The 21,103-nt window shown below is 42.0% G+C and overlaps 1 protein-coding gene across 1 annotated transcript; it reads left to right on the top strand.

Moving 5' to 3' along the window:
- The first annotated feature begins 8,500 nt into the window (after positions 1–8,500).
- On the top strand, positions 8,501–17,084 carry LOC143742406 (optineurin-like). The gene is made up of 8 exons (XM_077235258.1): positions 8,501–8,596; positions 10,851–10,924; positions 11,018–11,069; positions 14,928–15,009; positions 16,193–16,218; positions 16,320–16,462; positions 16,538–16,623; positions 16,721–17,084. Exons 1-8 carry the CDS (start codon positions 8,501–8,503, stop codon positions 16,825–16,827), a joined length of 666 nt encoding a protein of 221 aa, XP_077091373.1. The 3' UTR covers positions 16,828–17,084.
- Positions 17,085–21,103: the final 4,019 nt, after the last annotated feature.

Raw genomic sequence — 21,103 nt, 5'->3', positions numbered from 1 at the left:
ATTAAACTTTTTAATTTTTATTTATTTATTTATATTTTTTAAGAAAAGTTTACATCTAATGACCCAAAAAAGTAAAGTGGTGCAACCATACAGTAAAAAATAAAAAACCCAAACCAAACTGTATTTTAAAAAATGCTTCATATATATATAGGCCTATATATATATATATATATATATATATATATATATATATATATATATATAGGCTATATACACACACACACACACACACACACACACACACACACACACACACACACACACACACACACACACACACACACACACACTTTTTAGGGTCATTAGATTTAACTTTTCATAAAAATTGTATAAATGTAAAAAAAACTATTATTTTAATGCACTGCTTCTATGCTTGGGATAAAAAAAAATTATACTCTTGGCATCTTGACAAATGTAACCTGGTCAATGCGGAAACAACACAGATACGCATGAGATTGAACCCTGTTGATGACCTTTGGAAGGCTTTTGTGATTGTATAGTTTTATAAAGGTCGTGGGGATCAGGAAGCATACACTCAAAAAAACAAGCTGTTGAAGGAAATAATTAAATTAAGGAAAACTTTTGCAAACTCCTACAAAGCTAAAGCAGAAAACACTGAGCCAATGATGTACAAGAGTGTCCATTATAAAGAAAATCAATAATCTTTGAAATATGTAGTTTAAACGTGCTGTATTCTTATAAATAAACTATTTGATACTGGTTTCATTTTTTTAAATAAAAATTTTAAGAAAAGTGTACATATAAGTATTGACAAACTGTATTTTCAAAAATTCTTTAAACACACACACACACACACGTTTGTTTTGCTATCCTTGTGAGGATATTCCATTGGCGTAATGGATTTTATACTGGACAAACTGTATATTCTATCCCCCTTACACTGCCCCTATCCCTAAACCTACCCGTCACAGGAGACATTCTGCATTTTTACATTTTTAATAAAACACTGCTAAGTATGATTTATAAGCTGTTTTCCTCATGGGGACCGCTGGCTGGTCCCCACAACGTAGCTGATCTCAGGTTTTACTATCCTTGTGGGGACATTTGGTCCCTGCAATGTAATATAAACAAGAACACACACACACACACACACACACACACACACACACACACACACACACACACACACACACACACACACACACACACACACACACACACTTTTGTGTTCAACAGAAGAAAGAAACTCATACATGTTTGGTACTTGAGGGTGAGTAAGTAATCAAAAATAATAACATTTTTGGTTGAACTATCCCTTTAATAGTCCACATTTTTAAGTCATCTGCTGTTATTCTCTTCAGGATCAAGCAACAGACCGAGACCTTCTAGTTCTAGTTGGCTCATCATTTAGGGATGAATTTACAGTTTTTCTGAATTGCTAAAACACTAAACCCCATTCTCTGAACTAAATTCTCAATAGCCTAAACCAATTTTGGGAATAAATCACTGTCTGTAAAACTTTAAACAAGTTCAGGTAGTTAAAACACGGTTTGCAAATCTCATAAACTCTTTTTTGCAAAACTCTAAACACATTCTCACTCACTAAAACACATTTCGCACTGTCATGAACTTATGTTTCAAAATGCTAAACACACGCAGGCAAAAGTTAAACACAAATACAACACATTTGTCACCGTTTACACACAACGACTCAAAATTGTTCATACTTATTTTTAATGATAAGACCAAACCAACTGTACAAAATACAAGTCAGTTCAGAGTGCCAAAATTGACTCAAAATGTTGCACTGACTGTGCATACCAACAATGGATGGAAACTATAAGAGTGAGAGGAGGAAGAGTACGTGTGTAAGAGTGAATGAGGAGGAAGAGGCTGAGGACGAGAAAGAGCAGGTGTGGATTATCCAGGGTTATCATTATCCAGAAGAGTGGTGACTGTGTTTAGGCTGTGGACACTCATTATCCACTATATATATGCATCAAATCTCACACTTAAATAATATTATTCAAATTTATAGTTACTATATAAAAACACAAAAAATTCACTTTCATTGGAAGCAACTATGTAGAGTCAAGTTAGCTAAAATTATAATGATGGCAATTTTATTGACAGGACAAAATTTAAGTGTAGTTATCCTGACAAAATTTCTCTCTTAGTCATTGCAAAACTTTATCTAGTATGAATGACACTTTTTTTTTTTTGTAGTCTTGACTAAATGATTTTAAAGTTTAAAACAAATCATTTAAAAACCTATTTTATTTTGGAAAAATGTAATTCAATCTCGTGGAAAGGTTTTCCTTAATTTAGTTAAGTTCGTTCAACAGCTTGTTTTTTTGAGTGTATGCTTCCTGATCGACATACCCTTATAAAACTATAAAAACACAAAAGTCTTCCAAAGGTCATCGATAGGTTAAATCCAATGCGTGTCTGTGTTGTTTGCGCATCGACCTAGTTACATTTGTCAAGATGCCAAGAGTGTAAAAATTGTTTCCCAAGTAAGCATAGAAGCAGTGCATTAAAATAATAGTTCTCAGTCCTACAAAGCTACAAAAGCAGAAAATACTGAGCCAATGATGTACAAGAGTGTCCATTTGAAAGAAAATTTTGAACATTTTTAAGAAAAGTTTACATCTAATGACCCAAAAAAAAGTAATGTGGAGCAACCATACAGTAAATGACAAACCGTATTTTCAAAAATGGTTTAACACCCCCCTTTTGATAATGGACATTAAAATGCACTATACAAACTTAAATGGTTGTAATTCAAGAATGCTTTGAAATATAGACCTATGTTTGGTCTTGTTTTAAAGAAAACACTCAGCAGATTATTACTGAAGTAAAAGCATTAAAGTATGAAAAAGTTATGAAAGTTTAAATTTACAGTAAATCAAATATACTGTATTAATATTTTTTCTTTTATATAAAATAAATATTTTACAATTTATTTTTTACTATAAAATTATTTTAAAATGAAAGCCATAAATCTAACCAATTTGTGTTCCAAATTTAAAGTTGATATCACAAAAATTGAAGTTCCCATGAGATTTTGTTTAGGCGTAATACCAAAAATAGTCACCGGGTTCCATTGAATTCCATTGAATTTAATTGTATGCATTCTGCCGTAACAAATTAATAAATTTCTATCCGAATATCACTTCTGTTACTAAATATGGAACCCTGAGACTCAGACCTTTCTGACAATATGTGTTTTGTCAAGATTAGAAAATTTTTTGATAATAAATTATGAAAGATGACGCCCAAAAGGGGAGGAGCCTAATAAAAGAATAGAGTACCGTTTCTATGGTAACACAACGTCCAATTTCAAAAAGGTTTTCACAGGATGAATTCTGAGTTCATAAGCTTTCAAATGATACCTAATTTATGATAACTACTAAAATATGTGATGTAATAATATTAAAAAATATATATAATATATATTATACTTTTTAGAGGATAATATTTTATCATTTTTTGATTGACAAACACTAGATTATGTTTATTATGAACTTTTAGCATTAAAAACCAAAGTTTCAGTTATTAAAAGTGTGTACATCGACTTTTTGTGATAAAGGTCAGAAACCGCTGTAATGGTGTTTTTTTGAGGTGCACTCTTGTCATAAATTCATCTATTACTGTTCCTACATAATTTGTCATGAAAAAAACAGTGCTAAAATATCTATTTAGGAGTCTAAGACCTTTCCAACGATATGTAGTTTGTCATGATTAAATTAGGATTTAATAGTAATATATTGAAGTAAAGTTAGGCGTCCCGCTAGCAGGACGGTGACAGTTAAAGTGTTATCCCTTTAATAGTCCACATTTTTAAGTCATCTGCTGTTTTTCTCTTTAGGAGATCAAATCTGGTTAGCTCAGACATCTTTGCCTGATGCTATTAGGAAGGACCTGACTAATATGCCAGTGGTTCCAGGTTGGATATTTCAAACTGATTCACAGTCTTTACTGGATACTGCTGATTAGGCAAGACGCAGAAGAGAATCAGTTCTGCAAACATTTGTTGGACCTACAAAATATGGCCATAGAGCTGCTCATTCCTTTCAGCCACAACACTTTCCTCGTTCAGAACCGTGTGGGTATGAAAGAAGGCGAGATAGGGGTTACCAATTCCATGATCAAGGCACCAGACTTTTTTACCAGGCTCCCCAAACTGACCAGTCTCACACTCCAGTCAGGGGAGGATCACTTGAGAGACTACCAGGGGTTTACTACCAGGGGTTTCAAACCCCAGGGAGGCCAGGCATAGCAATCTCAGAGTCGCCGGAGAATGCTGCCAACTATGCCTGGACAGTTGTGAGAAGGTAACACCAAATCCTTGGTTTCTAGATACAATCAATACACGATACAGGAAACAGTCCAAACGGTGCCCTCCTACTTTTTCAGGGGTTCATATGACCATAGTCAGAAACCCAGTCCAGGCACAAATTTTGTGACCTTGACCGGTGGCGATCGGCCTTGGCCTTGGTGCGCGCCCCCACCTGGAGTAGAGTCTCTCGGGCTCTACTCCACGTGCGGTGACACCTCTGGATGAAGGCGTGGGCGGAGGGGACCGCAACCTCGGATTCCAGACTGGGAAATAAAGGTCGCTGGTAACCTACACTACACTCAAACGGAGATAGGCCCGTAGCCGACACTGGTAACGTTTTGTGCACGTACTCTACCATAGACAGTTGTTGGCTCCACGAGGAAGGATTCTTAGAGACCAAACATCGCAACACTCTCTCCAAATCCTGGTTGGCTCTCTCGGTTTGACCATTGCTCTGGGGGTGAAACCCAGAGGACAAACTAACAGTCGCCCCCAGTAACCTACAAAACTCTTGCCAAAATTTGGACACAAATTGGGGACCCCTGTCGGAAACCACGTCTGTCGGGAGTCCATGTAACCGAAAGACGTGATCTACGACTGCCACCGCCGTCTCCTTAGCTGAGGGTAATTTGGGTAAGGGAACAAAATGGGCCGCCTTCGAGAACCGGTCCACCACATTTAAAACCACTTTGTTACCCTGAGAGGGTGGGAGGGCGGTAACAAAATCTAGAGCGATATGGGACCAGGGTCTCGAGGGGACCGGCAGTGGCTGAAGTAACCCGTCTGGAGGTCGATTGGAAGTCTTACCAGTGGCACAAACCGAGCAAGCCAAAACAAAATTGTGAATGTCCAAAGCCATAAATGGCCACCAGAATCGTTGCTTAACTAAAAACTTAGTCCGATTAACTCCTGGATGGCAAGCCACATCGTAACCATGACCCCACTGAATAACGTCAGACCGTAATCCCTCCAGCACAAACAATCGATTCGGTGGGAAACCGGGCGGAGGCGTTACCCCTTCTAGGGCTTTAGTGACCCTCGATTCGACCTCCCATGTGAGTGTTGAAACAAATAGGGTTTCAGGCAAAATACACTCGGGAGTAGACGGGCGCTTGGAAAAATCAAATATACGGGATAGTGCGTGCGTCGTGTTTGATGTTCTTAGACCCCGGCCGATAGGACGAGGAAAAATCAAAACGACCGAAAAAAAGAGCCCACCGAGCCTGCCTGGAGATCAATCTTTTAGCGGTTCTAATGTATTCGAGGTTCTTATGATCGGTCCAGACGATAAAAGGTACCCCCGACCCTTCTAACCAGTGGCGCCATTCCTCCAACGCTAACTTAACAGCCAACAACTGTCTGTTACCAATGTCGTAATTACGTTCGGTGGGTGATAGTCGATGTGAAAAAAAAATGCGCAAGGGAGCATTTTGTCGTCCACAGGAGAACGTTGGGACAGCACTGCACCTACTCCCACCTCTGACGCGTCGATCTCCACCACGAACTGATGTGAAGAATCAGGGGCGACAAGGATGGGGGCTGAAACAAAGCGGCCTTTCAGTTTAGTGAACGCAACTTCGGCTGCGTCCGACCACCTGAACGTAGTTCTGGAGGTCAAGGCAGTCGACTTCAGCCAACTCAGTTGGCTGAAGTTGCGAATAAAACGCCGGTAGAAGTTGGCGAACCCCAGAAACCTCTGCAGGGCCTTGCGGGAATCTGGTTTTGGCCATTCCACCACAGCCTTAATCTTCTCAGGGTCCATTCGCACTCCTTCAGACGACACAATGTAACCTAAAAAAGGGACAGACTGTGCATGAAAATCGCATTTCTCCGCCTTGACAAAAAGCCCATTCTCTAGCAACCTCTGAAGCACTCTTCGAACGTGTTGCACATGTTCCTGGAGAGAAGAGGAAAAAATCAATATGTCATCCAGGTAGACATATATGAACTGATCTATCATATCTCGCAACACGTCGTTGACCAGTGCTTGGAAAACCGCTGGGGAGTTGGACAGTCCGAACGGCATGACCAAGTATTCAAAATGCCCCCTGGGGGTGTTAAAAGCAGTTTTCCACTCATCCCTCTCCCTAATGCGAACCAAATGATAAGCGTTAGGCAAATCCAATTTTGTGAAGATGGACGCTCCCTGTAATCTCTCGAAAGCTGAAGACATCAACGGCAAAGGATAAGTATTCTTTACCGTGATGTTGTTCAGCCCCCGGTAGTCAATACAAGGTCGCAGAGAGCCGTCCTTCTTCTCCACAAAAAAGAACCCCGCCCCCGCTGGAGAAGAGGAAGGGCGGATGAACTTGGTTGCTAGAGAATCAGAAATGTATTTCTCCATAGCCTCTCTCTCCGGAATAGAGAGAGCATATAACTTGCCTTTAGGCGGAGACTTACCTGGCAGTAAATCTATAGCACAGTCGTAGGGGCGATGCGGAGGTAGAGAAGCAGCACGAGACTTGCTGAACACTTCCTTCAGGTCCAGGTACTCCATGGGCACGTTAGACAGATCCCCTGCTTCCTCCTGTAACACAGACATAGGCACAGACGAACAAGCAGACACAAGACAAGACTTATGACACTCCTTGCTCCACTCCAGCACGGATTTGTGATGCCAGTCCACTCGGGGATTGTGTTGGATGAGCCAAGGGTGTCCCAGGACAACGGGTGACAGGGGTGAGTCCAGAATATAAAATGAAATAGTCTCGGAATGGTTGCCAGAGGTGATGAGGGTGACGTCTTCAGTGGAAAGGGAGATGGTGGGTAGTTCTTGTCCGTTGAGTGCGTGAACAGCGATCTTGTGAGTGAGTGGTTTGCAGGGAATTTGAAACTTTTGAGCTAAACTGTAGTCCATAAAATTACCTTCGGCCCCTGAATCCAGTAGTGCGTGACAGTCGTGCTGGTGGACTGACCATCTTAGTCTTACCGGGAGAAGGGTGGAGGTAGATGTCACAGCTGATGAGGTCTTCCTGGCGGAGATCCCACCCGATAGTAGCCTCAAGTTTACTACCGGGCTGGGCCTTTTACTGGGCAGCTGTGGGCAAAATGTCCTGATCCTCCACAATAGAGACAAAGGCCCTGGGACCTCCGCCTCTCCCTCTCCTCCCGGGAAAGCCGAGCTCGACCCACCTGCATGGGCTCCGGATCGTAGTTGGGGCTGACCACGTCCCTGCCACTGGACCGAGGAACATCGATACCGATGAAGGTACGGGTGGACTGGGCTCGACGTTCGATCCTGGACAAACGAGCGTCCACCCGCAGAGCCAGGTCTATCGGTCCATTAAGGGTGGTGGGTGGGTCCAGGGCGTAGATCTCCTTCTGGACGTGGTCAGCCAGCCCATGCAGGAACATGTCCCACTGCGCCTCCTCGTTCCAGCCTCACTCCGCCGCCAAGGTCCGTAACTCAATGGAAAAAATCTGAAACAGATCTTCCCCCCTGTCGCAGCTCTGCCAGAGTTCGGGCTGCCTCACGACCCGAAGCAGCCCGGTCAAACACCTTCTTCATCTCGGCGGTGAGGGTCTGGAACGAGGCGCAGCATGGGTTTTGGTTTTCCAACACCCCCGTCCCCCATAGAGCCGCTTTCCCAGTCAGCAGGGTTAACGTGAAGGCTACTTTGGCTTGTTCTGTGTTAAACATGCGAGGTTGCAGTGCGAAGTGCATGGAACAGCGGGTGATGAATGCTCTTTAATGAGTAGGATCTCCTCCATAAGCCTCGGGTACTGGTAGGCGTGGTTCTGACTGGGATGGTTTTTTTGGTGGTGTGGGGGGAATGGCCGGTGTGGGCGGCGCAGTGGGAACATGCAGGTGTTGGATCTGCCGGGTGAGCTCGGACACCTGCGTCACTAAGGCTTGCACTGCGCGACCCGTGTCGCCGATTTCTCTTTCCTGGGCGTCCATTCGCCGAATGCTGTGGTGGATAAAATCCTCCAATGATGACGGTGATGCACTCGCTGCTTCCATTTGACGGTCAGATCGTTCTGTCATGTCTGCTGCAAGGAATACTGGAAGCAAAAGCGAGTTACTCTTTTAATTGAAGATAATAGTCAGAATACACGGGAACAACACAGTGCAGCCGATGGTGAGTGACACAGGGACTTCGATGATCAGGATCCGTGGGTGGGTGCAGTGAAGAGGTGAAGACAACGAAGACTCAAAACCCACACGACACGGTGATGAAGACGATGATGGCGAAGATGACGAAGAACAGGAACATCAGGCAGGACAGGATACAGGAACACCAACACCGAGGACATCAATACAAACGATCTGACAATGATGAGGAAACAGTGGTAAGAATATATGGAGTGTTGAGATTGAGTACAGCCGGTGATGAAATGATGATCAGCTGGAGCGGATCAGGAGTGCCAATCATTCACGCCCACACGCACGTGCAATCATACAACAACATAAACACGAGACTAGAAGAGACCAGAAAAACATCTACCGTGACAGGAAAACTTCCACCGTCTCCTGGTCTGAGCTTCTAACTTTTCTACAAAGAAAAAAGGTTTACAACAGATGCTGCCGTGACCCGGATAGAATTAACTTCACCTGAATCCAGATTGGAAGTCAAGCTCAAAGATCTGACTGCCTTCCAGAGAATCTTACCTGAATCCAGAACTGAAATCTCCACTCAACAAAGACTGAGTTCTAGAACTGAATCCTGAAACATCAAAGCTCAACAAAGAACAACCTTTTTTTTTACTGAGTTCCAGACGGAATCCTTTCCGTATAAACAACGATTTGGTGAGTCTCACTCTATTCAAAGAACCGCTGAAGACCAGTACAAATCTCTGCGCCGTCAGAGAACAGTTATCAGACAGCTGCAGTGTTTGTTTAACAAAGTTACCCTTTAAAAGTTTATTTTAAAGATGAAAGTATAGCCTCTACTTTGCTAGAGAAGGTATCCTCTAAAGTTTTTCTGTTAGAGATGAAATTTTATCCTCTGTTCCAGGCAGGGAAGATTAGCATTACGTGTTAATATTTTGATTTTACCCTCTGTTTCAGGCAGGGAAGATTAGCATTACGTGTTAATATTGAAAGTTACCCTCTGTTTCAGGCAGACAGGGAAGAAAGTTTTACCCTCTATTTCAGACAGGGAAGTTTAGCACTTAACTTCCCTTTCAGACAGGGAAGTTTAGCATCTTATGCTACTGATTTAAATACCCTCTGTGCAGACAGGGAAGACTCAGCCAAAGTTAAGTGTGAAGGGTTGGTAATTTGGAAGGTTAACAAGAATTGATCTGTGTTAACAAGTGTAACCTCTGCTGAACAGAGAAGTTTTTAGTTTTTGATTGTGTGATAAAGTAGCTCACAAAATGTGTGAAAAAAACGCTAGACTGATTCCATCAACTGAGAAAGGTGGACTAGCTACCCCTTTATGGACAGACAGTGAGTTTAAGTCATTGTTAGGAGAGCACATGGACTCCATAGTGACTGAGTCAGTCAGATTGAATTTGACAAGGAAATTTGGTATTCACCCAGAAAAAGTATGGTCTATTGAAGAGTGCAAGAAGGTGTTAGGTGCATGTATCAGGAAGAGAAACCTAAAAGGCATTATCTGTTGCCAGAGAGAATTTAGCTTATCCATTACACAAGAACAAGCTAGGTGTATAGTGTTGTGAACTTTTTCTTTGTAGAAAAGTTAGAAGCTCAGACCAGGAGACGGTGGAAGTTTTCCAAGCAGAAGTTCTTTATTGCTTGTCGTTGCTGCAGTCATTCCAACATCGTCTGACTTCTTGAGTCAAACATTGTAATATATATACATTATAAGAGGGAGGGGTTACATTGTGATGGTGGAAACTCATATACAGGTTCAGGAACTTGTATTAAAAGAGAAAGGGAAAAAACTTATTCAAACCCTGAGACTCCAGAACAGGAGTGACAGGACTCTCTCTTGCTAAGACAAAAGCTTGCGAGAGTCTCCAAGAGTTTCATTAACATGTTTCATTTAACTTACAATAGAAAGAAAACCTGTCTGACAGCTGTATATAGAGACACAGAATAAGACAGGAGTTTGGTGCTCCACAGCTGAATGCTAAATTCAATTTACAGAACTTTCTCAGTTTATATATGAAACTAAATTAAACATTTGACAAAGTTGTATTCCTTCAATAGCTAAGCTAAAAGAACAGAACAAACAATTGCACACTAAGGTGGGCCATAACAAGGCCTCAACCAAATGTGACTCAGAAGACCAACAGTCAGATGAAACTTATCTTGATTTTCAAGCTTTCTTTGAAACAGATATAGCTCTCCAATCAGTAACTGATAAGACTGTAAAAAATGCAGCAGCATCCTTTGAGGTCAACACAGAGAAGCAACAGAAACGTAAATGTCCTAAAAGAGAGGGCAGTTGTTATTACTGTGGTATGCATGGACATTGGAGAAAAGAATGTAGGAAATGCAAAAAGAACTTGAGAGAAGTTAACAATATTGCTCAGCTCCTACTCAGTCTGCCTTCTAATCTGAAGCAGCTCCTGCCTTCATCAATAATGAGTTTAGGTCAGGCTGTAAACATAAAATGCCCTCCCCCACCTACAGGGACAGAATAGGACATGGAACATGAGGAGCCCAGAGAAGAACCGAACGCAACAGGCGTCGGAGCAAACTCTGCGGTGAAGACTCCCTCATAGGCCTTCCCCATCCATTAGTCCATCCTCTGCAAATACTGCTCTCCTGTCTTTTGTTTTCTCTCTTCCTCTGTGCAGGTACCACTTGATGGATGTCCCGAGACCCATACGCACTGGCCTCCTCGCCTGCGTATGAAGACACAACCCTCAAGAAACAACTAGACCCACTTCCGAGCCAACTATCACCAAAGAAAAATACACAACGCAGAGACCCATATATGAAACCTTCAGTCATCCATCGACATGATCAAGATTGTCATACTACTACACATCATGAAGATCGCACAAAGTCCGGACTCCAGAAACAACATATTCTTAGAGCTGATGAATATGTCAAAAACGCCTTGTTTGCTGGAAAGAACTTTGCATGTCACATCCGAAGATGGCTGCATTCCAGGACTCACTTGTGCACAAACATGGTGGTCCAACAAGACATTCTTGATCTTTCAGCAAAATTACACTAAGATGACTGAAGATAATTCGGTAACACTTTAGAATATGGTTCCTTCGTTAATGAATAACTACACAAGAACTAATGAGTAACACAATATTAATAATCTAGTAACTATTATTAACTAACAAGAAACTCTGATTAACGAACTAGTAAGTAATAGCGCACAGATGAAAGTGGTAGTTCACTATTAACTAATCAATAACTATTATTTTTTAATGCTTCCCAGAGAACTACTGAAAAAGTTTATTAAAGGGATACTTCAGGATTTAGCATTAAGCTTTGCATCAGTAGAAAACCAGTAGTATTTTTGAATTACCGTGCTTCCCCCCCTCATATCCCCCTGATATGAGAGATTTATGTATTTTTAGTCTGGGAAAAATCCTCCGATGACGCAAAAATCATCATTTTGCGTCATCGGAGGATTTTTGGGCCAGAGGCTTAAAACTACAGCCAGTACTAGTAGCTAGTTCCGCATGTTTTCACCAAGCCCATATGGGGCGGGATCTCACTCACAGAAAGTAAAGATAGTGTCAGCCATCTTTCTGTTGAAGCTAAGCTAACAGGCTCTTGCTCTGTGTAGAAAGTTTGTATAGTAGTCTAATCACGATTTACGAGTTTTGAAGTTGAAATAGCAGAAGGGGATTTCGAAGATCTGTTGCGCGAATCTGATGCTCGCGGCTACCTGTACGAGCCGCAATACAGCGACGAACAGTTTCGGGAGATGGAGGAACAAGAGGCGGCCGGAGCAGCTGCTGCAGCAGGGGAGCAAGACCTGACTCGAGCCCGGCCAGACTCCAGCTGGGGCGGACTGGTGGTGTCAGTGCTCTCGCTGTGCGCCTATGGAAACAGATAGAGAGTCCTATTGCTGTCGCGAATTTCAGTGATGTCATTTTCTTCTGGACGAAATTGGAAACGCCAGCCAAAGCCCGCAGGGACAAATGGACGGCTTAGTGTAAAGTGAGTATTTGGTTTGTTTTTCTTTTTTTTACTAAGACGTAATGAACAGAGTTTGGACTTTTGGAGTTTGGACTCTCGGCATTATCACAATGTTCTTCACGCGTAGTCAGCTGAGCTGTTGTTGTTATATTTACTATGCTAGCATACTGTATGTGCAAATAGTTCGCATTGCTAACGTTGTGCTTAACGTTACTGTTTTGTAGAAAATATCGCCGACGCCTAACAGCCTACCGTCACTTTATGGAATGGGTCCTGCAAGGCGAGGGACATAGTAAAGGCAATCGTCTTGTTTTGTCCACCTGTGTTGTCCAGGATATAAGACGGACATATCCAGCCTCCTGACGGGCAATATTGTGAATAAGGAAACAGCTGAAGCTCTGGAAGAGCTTTGAGTGTAAAAGTGTTAATATTCTTTATATTTTTAATTAAAAGTTATAACTCACATTGGTTGTGGTTCTTTTTATAAACCTTTACTCTTACTAGAGTATGTATTAGCCTAGAGAATGTGTGGAATTTTTTTTCGGATACTGCCGCCTGTAACCGGTAGGCGTGGTTAGGGAGCAAAGCAAGTGCATTCTGGGAGTTGTTGTCTTTCAGCCACATGAGTAAAAAATACATTTTCTGCCTTTTCTCACTCTAGAATGCTTCAATTTCAAAAATAATTTCACATTTCTACTATATAAATGATCACTATTAAATACACATTCATCTTCCCAGAGCTGAAGTATCCCTTTAACAATCTAGTAACTACTATTAACTAAAAAGAAACACTGATTAACGAATTAGTAAGTAATAGTGCACAGATGAAAGTGGTACTTCACTAATCAATAACTACAATTTTTTTTTATGCTTCCCAGAGAACTACCGAAAATTTTCATAATTCATACAAAACTAATCAATAACCAATGCAGGATAAATGACTAGCACTACATTAACATTTGAACTGCTACTGTAAACGAATACACATGGTTGTTTACATTATCGATATGTAATAGCACAGCAGACTTATGATTTGGGAAACCTATTAATAATTGGCCTATGCTGTCTATTTATCAACTGAATAATTTTAAAGAAATGGATTTTTAAATGCAGTTGTCAGGACCTTACTTGTCCTGTGGCCAATTTTCCGGCATTCCTCTGGACTGGCATTGAATCACTAGAGTCACGGTGACGACTGGAACATATTGAGTCATCAGCCATCCAAATACCATATAGAGTGAATTTATTATTTAACTTACCTCACAAAAAAATATGTTTTTATGTATGTCTACTAGCTCGTGCGTGTGTGTGTGTGTGTGTGTCTTGTGAGTGAGAAGATTCTACACTTTATTGGCTTTTCTGTTATGTGGATAGCAGATGAACCCAAGCGCAGACGGTATGCAAACACACAACATTTATTATAAAAGAAAAAAACAGGGGAAAACAAAACCCACGAGGGGGCAAAACAGTACAAGATAAAGTAAACTACTAACCACACTAGACTAAGACTTTGACATTAAACTATACAGGAACAAGACAGGCTTTTACAAGATCGCAACTTTTAGACAAAACACTCGACAAGGTACTCACTGGGTATTGACATGGCACGTAAGGCAATGAACTGGCACAGGACAGCAAACACAAGGAGATTATAAAGGGAACACTAATGATCAACAGGTGATACAGATAAGGTGATGAGGACAGAACGAGGATAACAAGGGGGGCGGGGCAAGGGAACGAGTTCACCAAAAATCTCAAACGCTTGAAATGACTTTTGTTTGGTTGCACAAACCATGACTAGATCATGTAGTAACACTTGAGTCATTACTAGTTAGTTCCCATTATCTTCACTTTAAAATACGGATCCAAATAATTAGTAATTCCCATAGACGTATGAAGTACCACTTTCATCTGTGCATTATTACTTCCTAATTCGTTAATCAGAGTTTCTTTTTAGTTAATAGTAGTTACTAGATTGTTAATAAACTTTTTCAGTAGTTCTCTGGGAAGCATTAAAAAAAATTTTAGTTATTGATTAGTTAATAGTGAACTACCACTTTCATCTGTGCGCTATTACTTACTAATTCGTTAATCAGAATTTCTTGTTAGTTAATAACAGTTACTAGATTGTTAATATTGTGTTACTCATTGGTTCTTGTGTAGTTATTCATTAACGAAGGAACCGTATTCTAAAGTGTTACCGATAATTCTTCATGGTTCGGAAACTTGATTGGTAATGTGCATTTCAATGAGGAATTTATCACTTGCCGCAACTGTGAGTAGGAGCAGGAAAAATATGGCACACACTGAGAATGATTGTGAATCAAATTACCACAGTTGAAGTCTAGATGACAAACTGTATATGACAGAAAAAAAAGTTCAATCATAATGAAGAAAGAGGTACAAAATGAAGAAATTATCATTTTGGATTAATTATTAAACTCACTCTTTAAGGGAGACTTTTGCATGGGGTTGCACCAGTTCCCATTTACTTTAGAAAAATGTAAATCTTTAGCCTCACATTTATTTTTGCATTTGGCTAGATGCTATTATTTAGGTTTAACTGTTAACTACAAATATTCTCATCATTTTTGGTAGAAAGCTGAAAAGGCGCTGGCAGACAAACAGCTGAAGATTGATGAGATGAAGATGGAAATCTTCCAGAAGGAAAAAGGAGCTAGTGTCACGAACACACACACAGACAGCCTAGATCCAATTGCAGGTATTTATTAAAAGGGGTAATCCGTACTCACATCCAGTCCAGGCAAGGGTCAAATTCCAACAAAGACAGTCCAAGAATAAGGTCCATGGAAAGGGAACAGAAACAGGGGGTGATGGTTTAGCCGGGGGCCAGGGCGAAGCAGACAGTCCATCGGGCGGCCAGGGCGAAGCAGACAGTCCATCTGGCGGCCAGGGCGAAACAGACAGTCCATTGGGCGGCCAGGGCGAAGCAGACGACCCATCGGGCGGCCAGGGCGAAGCAGACGACCCCTTAGGCGGCCAGGGCGGTGAAGACCCCTCGGGCGGCCAGGGGGGTGAAGACCCCTCGGGCGGCCAGGGCGGTGAAGACCCCTCGGGCGGCCAGGGCGGTGAAGACCCCTCAGGCGGCCAGGGCGGTAAAGACCAGGGCGAGGGCGACCATGGCACAGGAACAGCAACAGACACCGGCTCATGAACAGACACCAGCTCATGCACTGGAACAGGCACTGGCTTTGGAACAGACATTGGCTTCAGCTCTGGAACAGGCACTGGCTCTGCCTCCGGCTCTGGAACAGGCATTGGCTCTGCCTCCGGCTCAGGAACAGGCATTGGCTCTGCCTCCGGCTCTGGAACAGACACTGGCTCTGCCTCCGGCTCTGGAACAGACACTGGCTCTGGAACAGGCACTGGCTCTGTCTCCGGCTCTGGAACAGGCACTGGCTCTGCCTCTGGATCTTGTGACGACGGATTCGTTCTGTCACGAACACACACACATACAGCGTAGATCCAATTGCAGGTATTTATTAAAAGGGATAATCCGTACTCACATCCAGTCCAGGCAATGGTCAAATTCCAACAAAGACAGTCCAAGAATAAACGACAAAACACGAGAAAGCAGCAACAACAGGAACGGAAGTGAGGGGACATTAAACAACGAATCCGTACACATACTAACACAGACAGGGAATATATACACAGATCTAACAAGACTAACAATGAACAGCTGGGAACAATGATGACGGGGAACAGTTGAGTGCAATGAACTGATGAGTGACAGTGACAGACAGAATGCTGGGAAATGAAGTCAATAGTGAAGGACACCGTGATAACGAGGACCTCTAGTGGACACCTGGGGAACACAAACCCAACACTGTGACAGCTAGATACTATCTCTGTTTTCCAGCCTCAGGTAAAAACGATTGTAATATCATGTCACATCCTCTCACTTTTTTAAAGCTCTTCGCGATCTGTATAATTTATTAAGTGTTTTTTTTTGTGAACACATTACAGGCAGAGATATATTCCTCAGACTTCTACACAGAACGAGCAGCTCGGGAGAAGATTCACGAGGAGAAAGAGCGTTTGGCCACTCAGCTGGAGTATGTGAAGAAACAGAACAGCCAACTTCAGGAGGAGATGGAATCACTTGGCAGGTACGTCACAAACTTAACTTACCCACTCACATGTGACCTCTGTGCCAACTTAACAGAATTGTTTTCATGCTTCAGGCATTCCATGAGCGAGATGCAAAGGAGACATGTGTCGCGTGGGGCAAATCCACAAGGCCCCACATCTCCACGCAACCTGCAAGGAGGTAGAAGTAGTCCCTTACTTTAAAGAGCACATATTACACACTTTCATGCTACTGTAACAGCGAGAGGACAATTTACATAGACCTCTTTCTTTCTCAGGTGATTGGCAGCAGCAGAATATTCCAGACCATGCTTGTCCCAAATGTGGGGAAGTCCTACCTGACCTGGACTCCCTGCAGATCCACATCATGGATTGCATCATATGAGCCTGTTGCCTCATAACCATACCAGATCCCCCCTATATGTGAATGAGTGGTGTGATAGCTTTACCTTCAACATGCTGAAACATAATGCTTCAATAACACAGGTCTATAAACCCTGTATCCTAAATATACTGTACATTATCAGTGTGGATGTTTTCAGATCAATAGAAGTTACTGGTCGAGGATGAGAATGAGCATTTAATCTGAATGGTTGGATATGATCTAAATATGCCCTGTATAATAGAAACATTCATTTAGGCTGTTTCAAAATGAGAAGGAAGGCTTGCTGCGCTACTGTGATTCCCAAACAATCCGGTGCAACCAGGGCAGGACAAGACAAGGCAGAAAAGGAAAATCGCCGGTGCAACACATAAATCTTCTTAGTAATCCATTTATTTGAGGTAACCAGTGACTAACGTTTCGATGTAAAGTTACATCTTCATCAGAGTCCTTGGAGATCATGGGTAATGAAACCATTAATAAGGATCATCAACAGGTGTGTAAAGGGGGCGTTAACCACCCAAGACGCACCCATCTACAACAAGGTGCCACACTCAAACAATCAATCATTTAAGGGGTAAATGTCCAAACACAAGAAACATACATGAAATGTGCACAGTATAATGGGAATCGAAATATCTACATCGCACAAAATGTACTACTATGTTTAAAATATTTAGAAAAAGCATGATAGAGGCTCAATTCTTCATTTAAACCTAGAAGTTCAAGAGTGTTAAGCGTATGTATCCAGAACGCTTCCCTGCATAGAAGTTTATTGATAATGTCAGCACCTCTAGATGGGGGTGTAATTTTCTCAATTCCCCAAAACTTCAAAGATGCAGGGGAACCATGATTGGCCTGCTTATAATGCCTCGCCATGGCATATGTTATATTCTGGGTACGAATTGCTGTTTTATGTTCAGCTATTCTTAATTTCAATTGACGTTTTGTTTGACCTATGTATACTAGTCCACAGGGACACTTTAACATGTATATTACGTGAGTACTATTACAATTAATAGATGAAGAAATAAAATATTTCTTACCAGTACGTGGATGTGATAAGTCCTTTGAATTGGTCAAATTGGAGCATTGCGCACAGTTTGCCACATTTATAAAAGCCCAAAGGTGGGCTAGGGAGCCAGGTGGTCTGCGGTGAAGGAGTCATATCTGAGTGGACCAATCGGTCACGAATGTTACGCGCGCGTCTGAATACAAACCTGGGTGGCTCGGCGCAGATGTCTTTAAGTGTAGGGTCACTGTTAAGAACATGCCAATGTTTGCGAATTATATTTTTTCATTCTTCCTGCTGCTGGAGTATAGCTAGTAGAAAAGAACATTTTAGATGTCGTGTGAGGCTTAGATTTTTTCTTTAACAATGAAGCGCGATCTGTATTTAGAGCCCTATCCCATGGTTTACTAAAGTCTGATTTATCATAACCTCGTTGTTCAAAACGACGCGCTAGATCGATTGCTTTAGACATAAACTCACTTGTAGTACTACAATTCCTTCGGACTCGCAAAAATTGGCCCACTGGTAGGCTATATTACGAACCAGATGAGGCGAATGATTACTGTCTGCTCTTAACAGGGTGTTCCTGCTGAGAGGCTTGCGGTAAATAGTAGATTGTAAAATATTATTTTCATCCTTAGAGATGGTAAGGTCTAAGAAATCAATGGACAGCTTATTATATTCCATAGTGAAAGACAAATAGTCTGCGGTAGAGTTTACAGAAGTCAGAAATTGAGACAACTCACTCATTGTGCCCTTAAAAAAACATCATCTATGTATCTGCGCCAGAGTGATAATTTAGAATGGAACGGGTTATTTTGCAGACCTGCATCTTCAAAGGCCGCATTTGAAGGCCGATTGCGTCACCGCAGCGCGAAGGCTGTCCCAATTGACCCTTCGCTAAGCCCCGCCCTCCTTAGTTACTGTTGCTATGCCTGTCAAGCTTTCGAGTCTAGTACGTCTATTACAGTGTGTATGCACCGGTATCATACATTCCCGATGAGATAATTAGTAATTTTTGGCGAACATGTGAAATATCTGAGAGAGCAAGACAAAAGGGACTGCAGTATGCATTCGAGGGATATATCCACGACATAATATGCAACCGATTAGAGAATAATTTCATAAAAATTGAAGCTAAAGCCTATATATAGTCGCAACAGCCACCGCCTCATACGCTGACCATTCAAATGGGAAACACACAAATTGAGGAACAGATATGTTCGTGCACAGAAGGCTAAGTGAAATGTGAAACTAATCTAATAATTACAAATCAAACAGTTTTAACATAAATCAAACATAAATCTTGTGGAATAACACTAACACCGGGGGAGCCGCAATCGGATTGGTTTAAAGGTAGGCTACTCAGTCAGGGGTAGTAGCCCGTCGATTAACAAAATGCTGAAATATATTTTAAAGTATGTCAGTGAGCCTCCGATCACATACAGCTGGTCCGTCTTGTCTTTAATCGTCTTATTTTACGTTAAAACATGTGCATTATGAATAAAGAACCGTACTTCCAACTTCCAAGGAATAGGTGTTTTTGTAGGGTCTCCACACTGCTTGATCCACATCCGTCATTTCTCCTCTTGGCTTTTAGATTTTCGGGAAGGAAAAAAATTCCACTCCCCCGTCCAAACTTTTAGGATACCGGGTATCAGATTTGCACAATCCATACGCACAACGCTTGGACATGTTTCCCTCGCTCGAAAGCTTGCCAGACCTCCCGTGCCTAGTTACGGTTGCTAAGATAGGATTGGCCAGTGGCGGTTTTCGGGCGTGGCTTAGCGAAGGGTCAATTCAATTTCGCATCCTTCGAAGGCCGTATCTCGAGTATACATGAATATCAGTCACATGACCTCTTACGTCATCCGCTCTTTTTCCAGTTGACTGACACCATCTTGAGTACCTGCCGAGTAGCCTACTGTCTACAATACTGACGGCATTAGCTAGGAAGCAGATTTTCTCTGTTTTTTTCACTTTATACATAATCAACTTTGTTTATGTAAACCCTGTGTGTATTTGACAGTATTCGCGCAATAAGACTAGAAAGATAACTTCGTTCAGTAACCTGTCGCTGTTGTTAGACAGGCTTAGTGCGCATGCGCTTCGGGGGTACGCGCTCAGAAAAGCGCTCGTTAGAACCACGCATCAACACGTGAATGACTTTTTAGCACATGCAAATAATGAACTTATGTGAACTGCATTGTCCCGTTCCTTTGCGTTAACATTTGATGTGAATATACGTCGCGTTGTAGCCTATGCTGAGACGGAGGCGCCAGCCAGAACTGCAACTGATAGAATGCACGATACTACGACATTTCTGCGAAAGCAGATGGTGGATATATTTTAATCCACGATCATAAATCGTGATATCGCACACCCCTAAGCTAGCGTAAACTCATTATCATTTACATCCACTCACCACAGACAACATGAACACTGCACAGAGAGTTTGCACACACAAACCACTGTTATAACATAAAAGCAAGCAGCTGCGTGCATGGTTGGGCATGATATGATTGAAGGATTTTGACTGAATGCGCGCAAAGTGCGCTCCCTTAATAATTCCTAAAAAGCTGACATCAGTTAATCGCAATCTCACATCTCTGTTAATATCAATTAAGCTGACTGCACAATGAATCTTTCATAATATATACACTTTGTTTGTTACAATTAGAGGATTTGTCAGCATACAGAGCTCTGAACAAAAGGTCCGTTTTGAGCATAGAGGTTTTGAGCAGTGAGGGGAGTCTATCTTAAATGCTTCTGATTGGCCTTTGCGTTGAAGAAATCAACACAGTCTGTGATTGTCTACATTGCTTAACGCTGCAAACGTGTTTTAAAAGGAAACTCTGGCCTGTAAATTGTTTCTATTTTGTTTTAGTTCTTGTTGCTTTTCTGCAAAAATGTATTAGTTTTTACATGTTTTATTCATAGATATTTATAGTTTGCGGGAGTCCCGCGAATCGTTTTATTCTCCCTGCAATGCACACACACACACAGAGTGCATTGCCGCTCGCACTCGCCATCAAATTTAGTCCCGAGCCGCACTCTTTTGCCTTGGGAATGCACATCTCTAGATCAAGGGCCCGGCCCGAGGATAGTGATGGGAAATATCGGCCCGCAAGTTTGGGCTCGGCCAGAGAATAAGCTCTAGTTCCTTTGCGACTGACGTATCGATCTTGCCGAATCAGGTACTCAAGATGGCGGAAGACAAGTTTTAGAATTGAGTGACGTCAGTGAGGAGACGTTGGTGACATCATC

The sequence above is a fragment of the Siphateles boraxobius genome, unplaced genomic scaffold, assembly GCF_051911475.1.
Source record: "Siphateles boraxobius isolate OS27281-9 unplaced genomic scaffold, OSU_SipBor_1 19, whole genome shotgun sequence".
In the NCBI taxonomy this organism is placed as follows: Eukaryota; Metazoa; Chordata; class Actinopteri; order Cypriniformes; family Leuciscidae; genus Siphateles; species Siphateles boraxobius.
The sequence above is the reverse complement of the archived record's forward strand: the minus strand, read 5'-3'. Positions and strand labels throughout refer to the sequence as shown.

Coding starts and splice junctions, on each gene's coding strand:
- LOC143742406 (XM_077235258.1), top strand. CDS start 8,501: ATGACGAAGAACAGGAACATCAGGCAGGACAGGATACAGGAACACCAA. Junction 8,597..10,850: donor ACAATGATGAGGAAACAGTG/GTAAGAATATAT, acceptor CCCCACCTACAG/GGACAGAATAGGACATGGAA. Junction 11,070..14,927: donor GCACTGGCCTCCTCGCCTGC/GTATGAAGACAC, acceptor CATTTTTGGTAG/AAAGCTGAAAAGGCGCTGGC.